The 14,950-nt window shown below is 44.8% G+C and overlaps 1 protein-coding gene across 3 annotated transcripts in view; it reads left to right on the top strand.

The window, feature by feature from the left end:
* LOC115101485 (bifunctional heparan sulfate N-deacetylase/N-sulfotransferase 1-like) overlaps positions 1-14,950 on the top strand; it is a 143,693-nt gene that overhangs the window by 91,139 nt on the left and 37,604 nt on the right. For all 3 annotated transcript variants that reach the window (XM_029620999.2, XM_029620997.2, XM_029621001.2), the window contains exons 5-6: positions 8,012-8,099; positions 13,050-13,204. In XM_029620999.2, the coding sequence (XP_029476859.1) occupies positions 8,012-8,099; positions 13,050-13,204 (243 nt within the window). The remainder of the gene's footprint in view (positions 1-8,011; positions 8,100-13,049; positions 13,205-14,950) is intronic.

Here is a 14,950-nt window from a genome sequence, read left to right as displayed (position 1 = left end):
AGGCTTTGGTATAGTTAAAAGGCCAGTACCATAGGACCTGAGGGTAGGACTGGGTACATAACTTAAAAGCATGTCTGACATGTATTGGGATGCACAATCGTGGATGGATTTCAAAACCAATAAAACTCACAGGCAGCCAGTGCAGAGACCTTAAAACCAGTCTGTGTGCTCTCTGTCTGGTCTTAGTCAGTACCTGTGCTGCAGCATTATGTATGTTTTGCAGTTGATCAATGGCATTCTTGGGTAGACCAGACAGGAGAAAATCACAGTAGTCAAGCCTGCTTGTAATAAAAGCATGGATGAATCTTATCAGCCAAAGAGAGAAACGGCCACACCTAGGTAAAAAGCTATTTTGGTCACATTCCTATTGTGTGATTCAAAAGTTCAGAATCTAAAATAACACCTAGGTTTTTTACCTGGTGTTTTATCTTTATTGCATGTGAATTAAAAATGTGCGGCTAGTTTCTCTCTCTGTGCTTTTGCTCCAACAATAAGTACCTTGGTCTCGTCTTGATTTAGCTGGAGGAAGTTGAGATCCATGTAATTATTTACATCACTAACACTGTCGAATAATATCCTCTGGTGACCCAGAAATGCAAAGTTGTGTATCGTCTGTGTAGCAGGGAAAATCAATGCTGTGCTTTCTGATAACGCTGCCAAGGGTTAAAATATATAACTAAACCCTAACGGACCCAAAAATCCAACCTTGTGGAACGCCACATGTGATGTGTGTTTTCTCTGAATTATGTTCTCTAAAGGTGACAATCTCGACCGGTAAACAGGTCCCAAACCAATTTAGAACTGGAACGGACATCTAACCCATCTTTACAGTCTGTCCAGAAGGTCATCATGGTTAACATTGTCGGATGCAGCACTTAAATCCAAGAGTACAAGGACAGAGCGCTATTTGGCCGCTTTAACTAAGGCTGTCTCTGCTGTGGTGGGCAAAATATATACACTGCTCAAAAAAATAAAGGGGACACTAAAATAACACATCCTAGATCTGAATGAATTAAATATTCTTATTAAATACTTTTTTCTTTACATAGTTGAATGTGCTGACAACAAAATCACACAATAATTATCAATGGAAATCAAATGTATCAACCCCTGGAGGTCTGGATTTGGAGTCACACTCAAAATTAAAGTGGAAAACCATACTACAGGCTGATCCAACTTTGATGTAATGTCTTTAAAACAAGTCCAAATGAGGCTCAGTAGTGTGTGTGGCCTCCACGTGCCTGTATGACCTCCCTACAACGCCTGGGCATGCTCCTGATGAGGTGGCTGATGGTCTCCTGAGGGATCTCCTCCCAGACCTGGACTAAAGCATCCGCCAACTCCTGGACAGTCTGTGGTGCAACGTGGCGTTGGTGGATGGAGCGAGACATGATGTCCCAGATGTGCTCAATTGGATTCAGGTCTGGGGAACGGGCGGGCCAGTCCATAGCATCAATGCCTTCCTCTTGCAGGAACTGCTGACACACTCCAGCCACATGAGGTCTAGCATTGTCTTGCATTAGGAGGAACCCAGGGCCAACCGCACCAGCATATGGTCTCACAAGGGGTCTGAGGATCTCATCTCGGTACCTAATGGCAGTCAGGCTACCTCTGGCGAGCACATGGAGGGCTGTGCGGCCCCCCAAAGAAATGCCACCCCACACCATGACTGACCCACCGCCAAACCGGTCATGCTGGAGGATGTTGCAGGCAGAAGAACGTTCTCCACGGCGTCTCCAGACTGTCACGTCTGTCACATGCTCAGTGTGAACCTGCTTTCATCTGTGAAGAGCACAGGGCGCTAGTGGCGAATTTGCCAATCTTGGTGTTCTCTGGCAAATGAAAAACGTCCTGCACGGTGTTGGGCTGTAAGCACAACCCCCACCTGTTGACGTCAGGCCCTCATACCACCCTCATGGAGTCTGTTTCTGACCGTTTGAGCAGACATATGCACATTTGTGGCCTGCTGGAGATCATTTTGCAGGGCTCTGGCAGTGCTCCTCCTGCTCCTCCTTGCACAAAGGCGGAGGTAGCGGTCCTGCTGCTGGGTTGTTGCCCTCCTACGGCCTCCTCCACGTCTCCTAATGTACTGGCCTGTCTCCTGGTAGCGCCTCCATGCTCTTGACACCACTGACAGACACAGCAAACCTTCTTGCCACAGATCGCATTGATGTGCCATCCTGGATGAGCTGCACTACCTGAGCCACTTGTGTGAGTTGTAGACTCCGTCTCATGCTACCACTAGAGTGAAAGCACCGCCAGCATTCAAAAGTGACCAAAACATCAGCCAGGAAGCATAGGAACTGAGAAGTGGTCTGTGGTTGCCACCTGCAGAACCACTCCTTTATTGGGGGTGTCTTGCTAATTGCCTATAATTTCCACCTGTTGTCTATTCCATTTGCACAACAGCATGTGAAATGTATCGTCAATCAGTGTTGCTTCCTAAGTGGACAGTTTGATTTCACAGAAGTGTGATTGACTTGGAGTTACATTGTGTTGTTTAAGTGTTCTCTTTATTTTTTTGAGCAATGTATATATTTACTGTTTGAAAACCAATTTCTCCAGAATTTTGCTTAAGAATGAAAGGTTGAAGATTGGACAAAAATGGCTAAGAGCTGAAGAAACTAGATTATGAAGAAAAGTAATGTAAAATGATTCACCATAGCAGTTTTTAGTGCAGTTGGGAAAGTTCCTGTGAACAGGGAGTGATTTGACAATAGCTTGCACTATTTCAGATATGCAATTAAAAACTGTTTTGAAGAAGGTGGTAGGGATAGGATTGAGAAGGCAAGTTGAATGCTTAAGTTGTGATATCACTTTCCTGAGCACGTCTGTAAACGAGGGGGTAAAAAATCCATAGTGCATTTGCGTGGTAGGCTATGGCACTTCTCATCCAGGCTCGCTTGACTGATACCCAGCCTAATGTTGGTTATCTTATCTTTGAAATATGCCGCAAACTCATCACATTTAGATGGGGAGAAAAGTTCACATAGCTTTGAGGGGGGAGGATTTATCAGGCCATCAATGGTTGAGAAGAACACTCTGGAATTATTCTGATTTAATAGTGATGAAGTTAGAAAAATGAGTTCGTCTGGTATTTCTAATTGCCTTGTTATATATGCCAAGTTACTGTCTCAGGATATCATAATGGACCTGCAACTTTAACTTTCTCCACTGCCACTTCCTTTCTGCAGTTTCTCTTTACTTGACTAGTTGCCTCACTCATTCAAGGGGCTCTCTGTTTGGATGTGGCCTTTTTCAACTCTACTGGAGCTATGGCATCAATGGTTGCCCTTAATTTGCTATTAAATTAAAGTTATTAACTGAATCATCACAAGAGGAAGGCAGAATAGGTGGTGGCATATTGTTCATACACTTAATAAAATCTGTAGCAACTTCAGAGGTAAGATAGTGTTTCTTAATAATGTGCTATGGGCAACAAGGTAGTAAAAAATCTGCAGTGGCGATCAGATAAAGCAACATCGACAATAGAGGATATGTCAGAAGAAAGCCCCTTGGTAATAACCAGGTCCAGAGTATGGCTGTGGTTATGGGTGGGCCCAGTAACATGTTGGATCAAGTCCGTAGAGCTCAGTAGATTCAGTAATTAAATGGCCTTGGAGTCAGACTCTTTTTTTTCTTTACTGATAAATCAGTAAAGAAAGTGCTTTGGTGGCCTTTACAGTGCCACTTTGCCCCTGGGGCATCTGCCTCGAGGTAACCATATTACAGCCACATTTTCTGACAGTCTTGAATCTAACAGAATGATAGGAGATTACCTTTTCTATAAACTCACTAGAAGGCAGAGTTTTAAAAAAAAACTAAAAAAAACAAATTATTTTACTCCCAATAACCATAGTGCCATTTGTACAGGAGTTGATATGGTTTCCAAGTCCTCTGTTGCTTATTCTGACAGGGAGGACTAGAGCACTACCAGACACTGTCTGTCAGTCTCTAAAACGGTTTGATGTTGCTGGGACTGGAGCACTACCAGACACTGTCCGTCAGTCTCTAAAACGGTTTGATGTTGCTGGGACTGGAGCACTACCAGACACTGTCTGTCAGTCTCTAAAACGGTTTGATGTTGCTGGGACTGGAGCACTACCAGACACTGTCCGTCAGTCTCTAAAACGGTTTGATGTTGCTGGGACTGGAGCACTACCAGACACTGTCTGTCAGTCTCTAAAACGGTTTGATGTTGCTGGGACTGGAGCACTACCAGACACTGTCCGTCAGTCTCTAAAACGGTTTGATGTTGCTGGGGCTGGAGCACTACCAGGCATTGTCTGTCAGTCTCTAAAACGGTTTGATGTTGCTGGGACTGGAGCACTACCAGACACTGTCTGTCAGTCTCTAAAACGGTTTGATGTTGCTGGGACTGGAGCACTACCAGGCACTGTCAGTCAGTCTCTAAAACGGTTTGATGTTGCTGGGACTGGAGCACTACCAGACACTGTCCGTCAGTCTCTAAAACGGTTTGATGTTGCTGGGACTGGAGCACTACCAGACACTGTCCGTCAGTCTCTAAAACGGTTTGATGTTGCTGGGACTGGAGCACTACCAGGCACTGTCCGTCAGTCTCTAAAACGGTTTGATGTTGCTGGGACTGGAGCACTACCAGACACTGTCCGTCAGTCTCTAAAACGGTTTGATGTTGCTGGGACTGGAGCACTACCAGGCACTGTCTGTCAGTCTCTAAAACGGTTTGATGTTGCTGGGACTGGAGCACTACCAGGCACTGTCTGTCAGTCTCTAAAACGGTTTGATGTTGCTGGGACTGGAGCACTACCAGGCACTGTCCGTCAGTCTCTAAAACGGTTTGATGTTGCTGGGACTGGAGCACTACCAGACACTGTCCGTCAGTCTCTAAAACGGTTTGATGTTGATGGGACTGGAGCACTACCAGGCACTGTCTGTCAGTCTCTAAAACGGTTTGCAGTGTTGCTGGAAATAATCCCGGAACCCCGACTCATTTTGACAGCTTTGCTATAGGAGGCATTTAAAAATGAGATGTGGTTTACCGAAGTTACAGCAAGGTCGGTGTACTGAGAAAGCAGGTTATCCTTTTCCCTCAGCTGAGCTAACAGCAGGAGGATATCTTCACTAAACTGCTTGATGGTGGTGCATTTAGGGCAAACAAATTCCTGTCTATTTTCCAGTTCCACCTTATCTTCATCTTGTGATTGTGTGGAAATCATCTAACACCTGAGGCATTTGTGCCCAGCCGGGGATAAAAACACCAGTGGGCTAGCACTGTTAGCATTAGCCTGCTCCGTTTTCAAGATGGCTAGCAGCTAAATGCTACTTAACATGAATCCGGGACACACATTTGAGGTCCCAGCCGTAATGACTGACCACGTCGCGCAGTGGCGTTTCTAGATTGTATGGCTCCCTGAATCCCACCATTCTGGACGAACTGTAATTTTTATTCAGACATTTGGAACAACAAAAATGAATAATCATAACATTTAAATATAAATATACAAATATACCAAAATAAGACTCATAAATATCAAAAAGAAGTAACAGACAAATATAAATAAATTTGGGTTGATTTGGCACTGAGCATCAATCAATTACCCATCCCCCAACACTGTTAACCAAGAGTCCAGACTAAACCAATTCACCTTGGTGGTGTGCAGACTGGTTTTATATTATTCTTAATCATTACACACAAACTAAAAAATGCAACAACATGTCTTTGAAACTATATTCACAGTATTATGAATGAATTGTGGTTAATTTGGTAGTATTTCGTAGTGTGACTGATTTTACTAATTGCATTAGTACTGTACAAAGTTAGAGGTGCGCTGTTTGATAGATTCCCCCGCTCCCCCTACCCTGGGCTTCCAGTGGGGAGACCTGAGGTCAACCTACCCCCGCCCCCTTCCCATCTCATACTTCTGAGTGGAAGACCTTCCCAGGCAGTAGCCTGCCTAGCTCACAAACTAGGTTAATTGACCCACAGTCCCACACGGTGACATGATATTGACGTGACGTGCAAATGAGCAATAGAAAACCGATCGCGCAAATGTCACCATTCCAACAAAACAAATCTGTGGCCGCCCTCGGCAAGATGCTGCCCTGGGCGGCTGCCCATGTCGCCTATACCTAAATCTGCCACTGACGTTGCCCATGTCGCCTATACCTAAATCTGCCACTGACGTTGCCCATGTCGCCTATACCTAAATCTGCCCTGGGCGGCTGCCCATGTCGCCTATACCTAAATCTGCCACTGACGTTGCCCATGTCGCCTATACCTAAATCTGCCACTGACGTTGCCCATGTCGCCTATACCTAAATCTGCCCTGGGTGGCTGCCCATGTCGCCTATACCTAAATCTGCCCTGGGCGGCTGCCCATGTCGCCTATACCTAAATCTGCCACTGACGTTGCCCATGTCGCCTATACCTAAATCTGCCCTGGGTGGCTGCCCATGTCGCCTATACCTAAATCTGCCCTGGGCGGCAGCCCATGTCGCCTATACCTAAATCTGCCCTGGGCGGCTGCCCATGTCGCCTATACCTAAATCTGCCCTGGGTGGCTGCCCATGTCGCCTATACCTAAATCTGCCACTGACGTTGCCCATGTCGCCTATACCTAAATCTGCCACTGACGTTGCCCATGTCGCCTATACCTAAATCTGCCCTGGGTGGCTGCCCATGTCGCCTATACCTAAATCTGCCACTGACGTTGCCCATGTTGCCTATACCTAAATCTGCCACTGACGTTGCCCATGTCGCCTATACCTAAATCTGCCACTGACGTTGCCCATGTCGCCTATACCTAAATCTGCCACTGACGTTGCCCATGTCGCCTATACCTAAATCTGCCCTGGGTGGCTGCCCATGTCGCCTATACCTAAATCTGCCCTGGGTGGCTGCCCATGTCGCCTATACCTAAATCTGCCACTGACGTTGCAGAATCCTTAGCGATACAAACTTTAGCTATAATTAAAAATGATTTAAATGAAGACTATACTGAACAAAAATATAAACGCATCATGTAAAGTGTTGGTCCCATAAAAGATCCCAGTAATGTTCCGTACGCACTAAAAGCTTATTTCTCTCAAATATTGTGCACAAATTTGTTTACATCCCTGTTGGTGATTATTTCTCCTTTGCCAAGATAACCCATCCATCTAACAGGTGTGGCATATCGATCAGCATTATCATTAGACAGGTGCAGCCTTGTGCAGGGGACAACAAAAGGCAGTTCGGGAATGTTACGTTTTGTCACAACACAATGTCACAGATGTCTCAAGTTTTGAGGGAGCTTGCAATTGGCATGCTGACTGCAGAAATGTCCACCAGAGCTGCTGCGAGAGAATTTAATGTTAATTTCTCTACCATACCACTCCAACGTCGTTTTGGAGAATTTGGCAGTACGTCCAACCAGCCTCACAACCGCAGACCATGTGTAACCACGCCAGCCCAGGACCTCCACATTAGGCTTCATCTGCAGGATCGTCTGAGACCAGTCACCTGGACAGCTGATGAAACGGAGGAGAATTTCTGTCTATAATAAAGCCCTTTCGTGTGGAATAAATTGGTTTGGCTGGGCCTGGCTCCCAAGTGGGTGGGCCTATACCCATTCATGTGAAGTCCATAGATTAGGGCCTAATTTATTTCAATTGACTGATTTCCTTACATGAACTGTAACTCAGTAAATTCGTTGAAATTGTTGCATGTTGCGATTTACATTTTTCAGTATATTTCATAAAAACAACAAACCGAGTGTAGACAAGTACACTGTTCTGTTGCACGCTCGAATGATATCTGTTGCGAGTGACAAAGAATGCATATGTGGTGGCCTAGTGGTCTAAGACATTTCCTCTGACACACACAATGTATCACTGCTAGCATAGGCTCTATCAGCACACTCTTCTCTCTTTACCTTTCATCTCCATCTTTCTCTATCCAATAAACATGCAACATACTTAAACATATATGTATTTAAAAAAATAAATGCATGTGAATGAGTCTTAAATTGTCCCTGTCTCCTCTGTCTAGGCCCTACTGGAGACCCAGAATGACCTCCGAACCTCCGTCCCCAACTTCACCTTCAACCTGGGCTTCTCTGGGAAGTTCTTCCATACTGGTGGGTGGAGTGGACAGACCCACTGCATGACTGTAACACTCAGGGGGATCAAATACAATGTCTTATGGCAGACAAACATCAATAATCTCTCGTGGACAGACTACGTAAACATTTGACCAAATGACACAGGATTTTAGTTCTGGGTTAACCAAGATTACATCATCAGTTACTTCACAAAGAAAATGCATGGATCAAATGTCCAAATCAATTATTGCATTACTGTTGATGCTTAATATAATGAACTTGCTTTTAGATTTGCCCAGCACATACACTACCAGTCAGAAGTTTGGACGCCTACTCATTCAAGGGTTTTTCTTAGTTTTCATTATTTTCTACATTATAAAATAATAGTGAAGACATCAAAACTATGAAATAGCACATATGGAATCATGTAGTAAACAAAAAAGTATTAAACAAATCAAAAATATTTGAGATTCTTCAAAGTAGCCACCGTTTGCCTTGATGACAGCTTTGCACCTGCTTGGCATTCTCTCAACCAGATTCATGAGGTAGTCACTAGGAATGCATTTCAATTAACAGGTGTGCCTTGTTAAAAATTCATTTGTGGAATTTATTTCCTTAATGTGTTTGAGCCAATCAGTTGTGTTGTGACAAGGTATGGGTGGTATTCAGAATATAGCCCTATTTGTTAAAAGACCAAGTCCATATTATGGTAAGAACAGCTCAAATAAGCAAAGAGAAACGACAGTCCGTTACTTTAGGACATGAAGGTCAGTCAATCCGGAACAAGAACAGCTCAAATAAGCAAAGAGAAACGACAATCCATTACTTTAGGACATGAAGGTCAGTCAATCCGGAACAATTCAAGAACTTTGAAAGTTTATTCAAGTGCAGTCGTAAAAACCATCAAGCGCTATGATGAAACTGGCTCTCATGAGGGCCGCCACAGGAAAGGAAGACCCAGACCCAGGTAAGTTCATTAGAGTTACCAGACTCAGAAATTGCAGCCCAAATAAATGCTGTTCAGAGGAGACTGCGTGAATCAGGCCTTCATGGTCAAATTGCTGCAAAGAAACCACTACTAAAGGACACAAATAAGAGACTTGCTTGGGCCAAGAAACACAAACAATAGACATTAGACTGGTGGAAATCTGTCCTTTTGGTCTGAGTCCAAATTAGAGAATTTTGGTCCCAACTGCTGTGTCGTTGTGAGATGCAGGGTAGGTGAACGGATGATCTATGCATGTGTGCTTCCCACAGTGAAGCATGGAGGAGAAGGTGTGATGGTATGGAGGTGCTTTGCTGGTGACACTGTCTGTGATCTATTTTGAATTCAAGGCACACTTAACTAGCATGAGTACCACAGCATTCTGTCTCTGATGTCCCTCCAGAGGGACATCAGAGACTCTAACGTTCTTTGCTTCACGGAAACATGGCTCACTGGAGAGACGCTATCGGAGACGGTGCAGCCAGCTGGTTTCTCCACGCATTGCGCCGACAGAAACAAACATCTTTCTGGTAAGAAGAGGGGCGGGGGCGTATGCTTTATGGTTAACGTGACGTGGTGTGGCCAAAACAACATACAGGAACTCAAGTCCTTCTGTTCACCTGATTTAGAATTCCTCACAATCAAATGTAGACCGCATTATCTACCAAGGGAATTCTCTTCGATTATAATCACAGCCGTATATATTCCCCCCCAAGCAGACACATCGATGGCTCTGAACGAACTTTATTTGACTCTTTGCAAACTGGAATCCATATATCCGGAGGCTGCATTCATTGTAGCTGGGGATTTTAACGAGGCTAATCTGAAAACAAGACTCCCTAAATTTTATCAGCATATCGATTGCGCAACCAGGGCGGGAAAAACCTTGGATCATTGCTATTCCAACTTCCGCGACGCATATAAGGCCCTGCCCCGCCCTCCTTTCGGAAAAGCTGACCACGACTCCATTTTGTTGATCCCTGCCTACAGACAGAAACTAAAACAAGAAGCTCCCGCGCTGAGGTCTGTTCAATGCTGGTCCGACCAATCTGATTCCACACTCCAAGACTGCTTCCATCACGTGGACTGGGATATGTTCCGTATTGCGTCAGACGACAACATTGACGAATACGCTGATTCGGTGTGCGAGTTCATTAGAACATGCGTTGAAGATGTCGTTCCCATAGCAACGATTAAAACATTCCCAAACCAGAAACCGTGGATGGATGGCAGCATTCGCGTGAAACTGAAAGCGCGAACCACTGCTTTTAATCAGGGCAAGGTGACTGGAAACATGACCGAATACAAACAGTGTAACTATTCCCTCCGCAAGGCAATCAAACAAGCTAAGCGTCAGTATAGAGACAAAGTAGAATCTCAATTCAACGGCTCAGACACAAGAGGTATGTGGCAGGGTCTACAGTCAAATCACGGATTACAAAAAGAGAACCAGCACCGTCACGGACCAGGATGTCTTGCTCCCAGGCAGACTAAATAACTTTTTTGCCCGCTTTGATGACAATACAGTGCCACTGACACTGCCCGCAACTAAAACATGCGGACTCTCCTTCACTGCAGCCGACGTGAGGAAAACATTTAAACGTGTCAACCCTCGCAAGGCTGCAGGCCCAGACGGCATCCCCAGCCGCGCCCTCAGAGCATGCGCAGACCAGCTGGCTGGTGTGTTTACGGACATATTCAATCAATCCCTATCCCAGTCTGTTGTTCCCACATGCTTCAAGAGGGCCACCATTGTTCCTGTTCCCAAGAAAGCTAAGGTAACTGAGCTAAACGACTACCGCCCCATAGCACTCACTTCCGTCATCATGAAGTGCTTTGAGAGACTAGTCAAGGACCATATCACCTCCACCCTACCTGACACCCTAGACTCACTCCAATTTGCTTACCGCCCAAATAGGTCCACAGACGATGCAATCTCAACCACACTGCACACTGCCCTAACCCATCTGGACAAGAGGAATACCTATGTGAGAATGCTGTTCATCGACTACAGCTCGGCATTTAACACCATAGTGCCCTCCAAGCTCGTCATCAAGCTCGAGACCCTGGGTCTCGACCCCGCCCTGTGCAACTGGGTACTGGACTTCCTGACGGGCCGCCCCCAGGTGGTGAGGGTAGGCAACAACATCTCCACCCCGCTGATCCTCAACACTGGGGCCCCACAAGGGTGCGTTCTGAGCCCTCTCCTGTACTCCCTGTTCACCCACGACTGCGTGGCCACGCACGCCTCCAACTCAATCATCAAGTTTGCGGACGACACAACAGTGGTAGGCTTGATTACCAACAACGACGAGACGGCCTACAGGGAGGAGGTGAGGGCCCTCGGAGTGTGGTGTCAGGAAAATAACCTCACACTCAACGTCAACAAAACTAAGGAGATGATTGTGGACTTCAGGAAACAGCAGAGGGAACACCCCCCTATCCACATCGATGGAACAGTAGTGGAGAGGGTAGTAAGTTTTAATTTCCTCGGCGTACACATCACAGACAAACTGAATTGGTCCACCCACACAGACAGCATCGTGAAGAAGGCGCAGCAGCGCCTCTTCAACCTCAGGAGGCTGAAGAAATTCGGCTTATCACCAAAAGTATCACCGCCTGGTACGGAAACTGCTCCGCCCACAACCGCAAGGCTCTCCAGAGGGTAGTGAGGTCTGCACAACGCATCACCGGGGGCAAACTACCTGCCCTCCAGGACACCTACACCACCCGATGTCACAGGAAGGCCATAAAGATCATCAAGGACAGCAACCACCCGAGCCACTGCCTGTTCACCCCGCTATCATCCAGAAGGCGAGGTCAGTACAGGTGCATCAAAGCTGGGACCGAGAGACTGAAAAACAGCTTCTATCTCAAGGCCATCAGACTGTTAAACAGCCACCACTAACATTGAGTGGCTGCTGCCAACACACTGACTCAACTCCAGCCACTTTATTAATGGGAATTGATGGGAAATGATGTAAAATATATCACTAGCCACTTTAAACAATGCTACCTAATATAATGTTCCCTACATTATTCATCTCATATGTATACATATATACTGTACTCTATATCATCTACTGCATCCTTATGTAATACATGTATCACTAGCCACTTTAACTACGCCACTTTGTTTACATACTCATCTCATATATATATACTGTACTCGACACCATCTACTGTATCTTGCCTATGCCGCTCTGTATCATCACTCATTCATATATCTTTATGTACATATTCTTTATCCCCTTACACTTGTGTCTATAAGGTAGTAGTTTTGGAATTGTTAGCTAGATTACTTGTTGGTTATTACTGCATTGTCGGAACTAGAAGCACAAGCATTTCGCTACACTCGCACTAACATCTGCTAACCATGTGTATGTGACAAATAAAATTGGATTTGATTCTGCAGCAATACGCCATCCCATCTGGTTTGCGCTTAGTGGGACTATGTTTTTCAACAGGACAATGACCCAACACACATCCAGGCAGACTGTAAGGGCTATTTGACCAAGGCGAGGGATGGTGTGCTACATCAGATGACCTGACCTCCACAATCACCCGACATCAACCCAATTGAAATGGTTTGGGATGAGTTGGACCGCATAGTGAAGGAAAAGCAGCCAACAACTCCTCAGTATATGTGGGAACTCCTTCCAGTTGAAGCTGGTTAAGAGAATGCCAAGAGTGTGCAAAGCTGTCATCAAGGCAAAGGGTGGCTACTTTGAGGAATTTAAAATATATTTAGATTTGTTTAAAACTTTTTGGGTTACTTCATGATTCCAAATGTGTTATTTCACAGTTATGTCTTCACTATTATTCTATGATGTAGAAAATAGTACAAATAAAGAAAAACCCTTGAATGAGTAGGTGTGCCCAAACTTTTGACTGATACTGTATATCGGTAGGTTTTCAACACCAGCACACGCCCTTGCCCATGCCATGTCTGTATATATGTAGACAAGACTAAATCCCCTCTGTGTGTCTCTATGCTCCAGGTACAGATGAGGAGGACCTGGGGGATGACCTGCTCCTCTCCTATGGGAAGGAGTTCTGGTGGTTCCCCCACATGTGGAGTCACATGCAGCCCCACCTCTTCCACAACCAGTCGGTGCTAGCTGAACAGATGCTCCTCAACAGGAGGTTTGCACAGGTAGGTTGGGGGTCCTGCTCTACGCTGACTGGGGGTCGTACTGGTACTACTGTTGGTAAAAATTAAGAATAAATCTATTTGAATGTTATAATGGATTAAAAAATAAATAAAAAATATATACAGTTGAAATCGGAAGTTTACATACACTTAAAACTCGTTTTTCAACCACTCAACAAATTTCTTGTTAACAAACTTTAGTTTTGGCAAGTCGGTTAGGACATCTACTTTGCATGATGCAAGTAATTTTTTTAATAATTGTTTACAGACAGATTATTTCACCTATAATTCACTGTATCACAATTCCAGTGGGTCAGAAGTTTACATACACTAAGTTGACTGCCTTTAAACAGCTTGGAAAATTCCAGAAAATTATGTAATGGTTTTAGAAGCTTCTGATAGGCTAATTGACATCATTTGAGTCAATTGGAGGTGTACAAACCCAGTGCCTCTTTTCTTGTCATCATGGGAAGATCAAAATAAATCAGCCAAGACCTCAGAAAAAAAATAATTGTAGACCTCCACAAGTCTGGTTCATTCTTGGGAGCAATTTCCAAATGCCTGAAGGTACTACGTTCATATGTACAAACAATAGTACGCAAGTATGAACACCATGGGACCATGCAGCCGTCATACTGCTCAGGAAGGATACTCGTTCGGTCTCTAGAGATTAATGTACTTTTGTGCGAAAAGTGCAAATCAATCCCAGAACAACAGCAAATTACCTTATGAAGATGCTGGAGGAAACAGAAACAAAAGTATCTATATCCACAGTAAAACAAGTCCTATATTGACATAACCTGAAAGACCGCTCAGCAAAGAAGAAGCCACTGCTCCAAAATCACCTTTAAAAATGCCAGACGACGGTTTGCAACTGCACATGGTGACCAAGATCGTACTTTTTGGATTAATGTCCTCTGGCCTGATGAAACAAAAATAGAACTGTTTGGCCATAATGATCATCGTTATGTTTGGAGGAAAAAGGGGGAGGCTTGCATGCCGAAGAACACCATCCCAACCGTGAAGCACGGGGGTGGCAGCATCATGTTGTCGGGGTGCTTTGCTGCAGGAGGGACTGGTGCACTTCATAAAATAAATGGTATCATGAGGAAGGGAAAATTACGCGGATATATCTCTAGACATCAGTCAGGAAGTTGAAGCTTGGTCGCAAATGGGTCTTCCAAATGGACAATAACCCCAAGCATACGAACAAAGTTGTGGCGAAATAGCTTAAGGACAACAAAGTCTAGGTATTGGAGTTGCCATCACAAAGCCCTGACCTCAATCCTATAGAAAATTTGTTGGCAGAACTGAAAAAGCGTGTGTGAGCATGGAGGCCTACAAACCTGACTCAGTTACACCAGCTCTGTCAGGAGGAATGGGCCAAAATTCACCCAACTTATTGTGGGAAGCTTGTGGAAGGCGACCTGAAGCATTTGACCCAAGTTAAACTATTTAAAGGCAATGCTACCAAATACTAATTGAGTACACAGTGGGGCAAAAAAGTATTTAGTCAGCCACCAATTGTGCAAGTTCTCCCACTTAAAAAGATGAGAGGCCTGTCATTTTCATCATAGGTACACTTCAACTATGACAGAAAAATTAGGGGGGAAAATTGTAGGATTTTTAATGAATTTATTTGCAAATTATGGTGGAAAATAAGTATTTGGTCACCTACAAACAAGCAAGATTTCTGGCTCTCACAGACCTGTAACTTCTTCTTTAAGAGGCTCCTCTGTCCTCCACTCG

This window comes from Oncorhynchus nerka, linkage group LG19, assembly GCF_034236695.1.
Source record: "Oncorhynchus nerka isolate Pitt River linkage group LG19, Oner_Uvic_2.0, whole genome shotgun sequence".
NCBI lineage: Eukaryota > Metazoa > Chordata > Actinopteri > Salmoniformes > Salmonidae > Oncorhynchus > Oncorhynchus nerka.
Note: the sequence above shows the minus strand (reverse complement) of the source record. Positions and strands in the feature narration are given on the sequence as shown.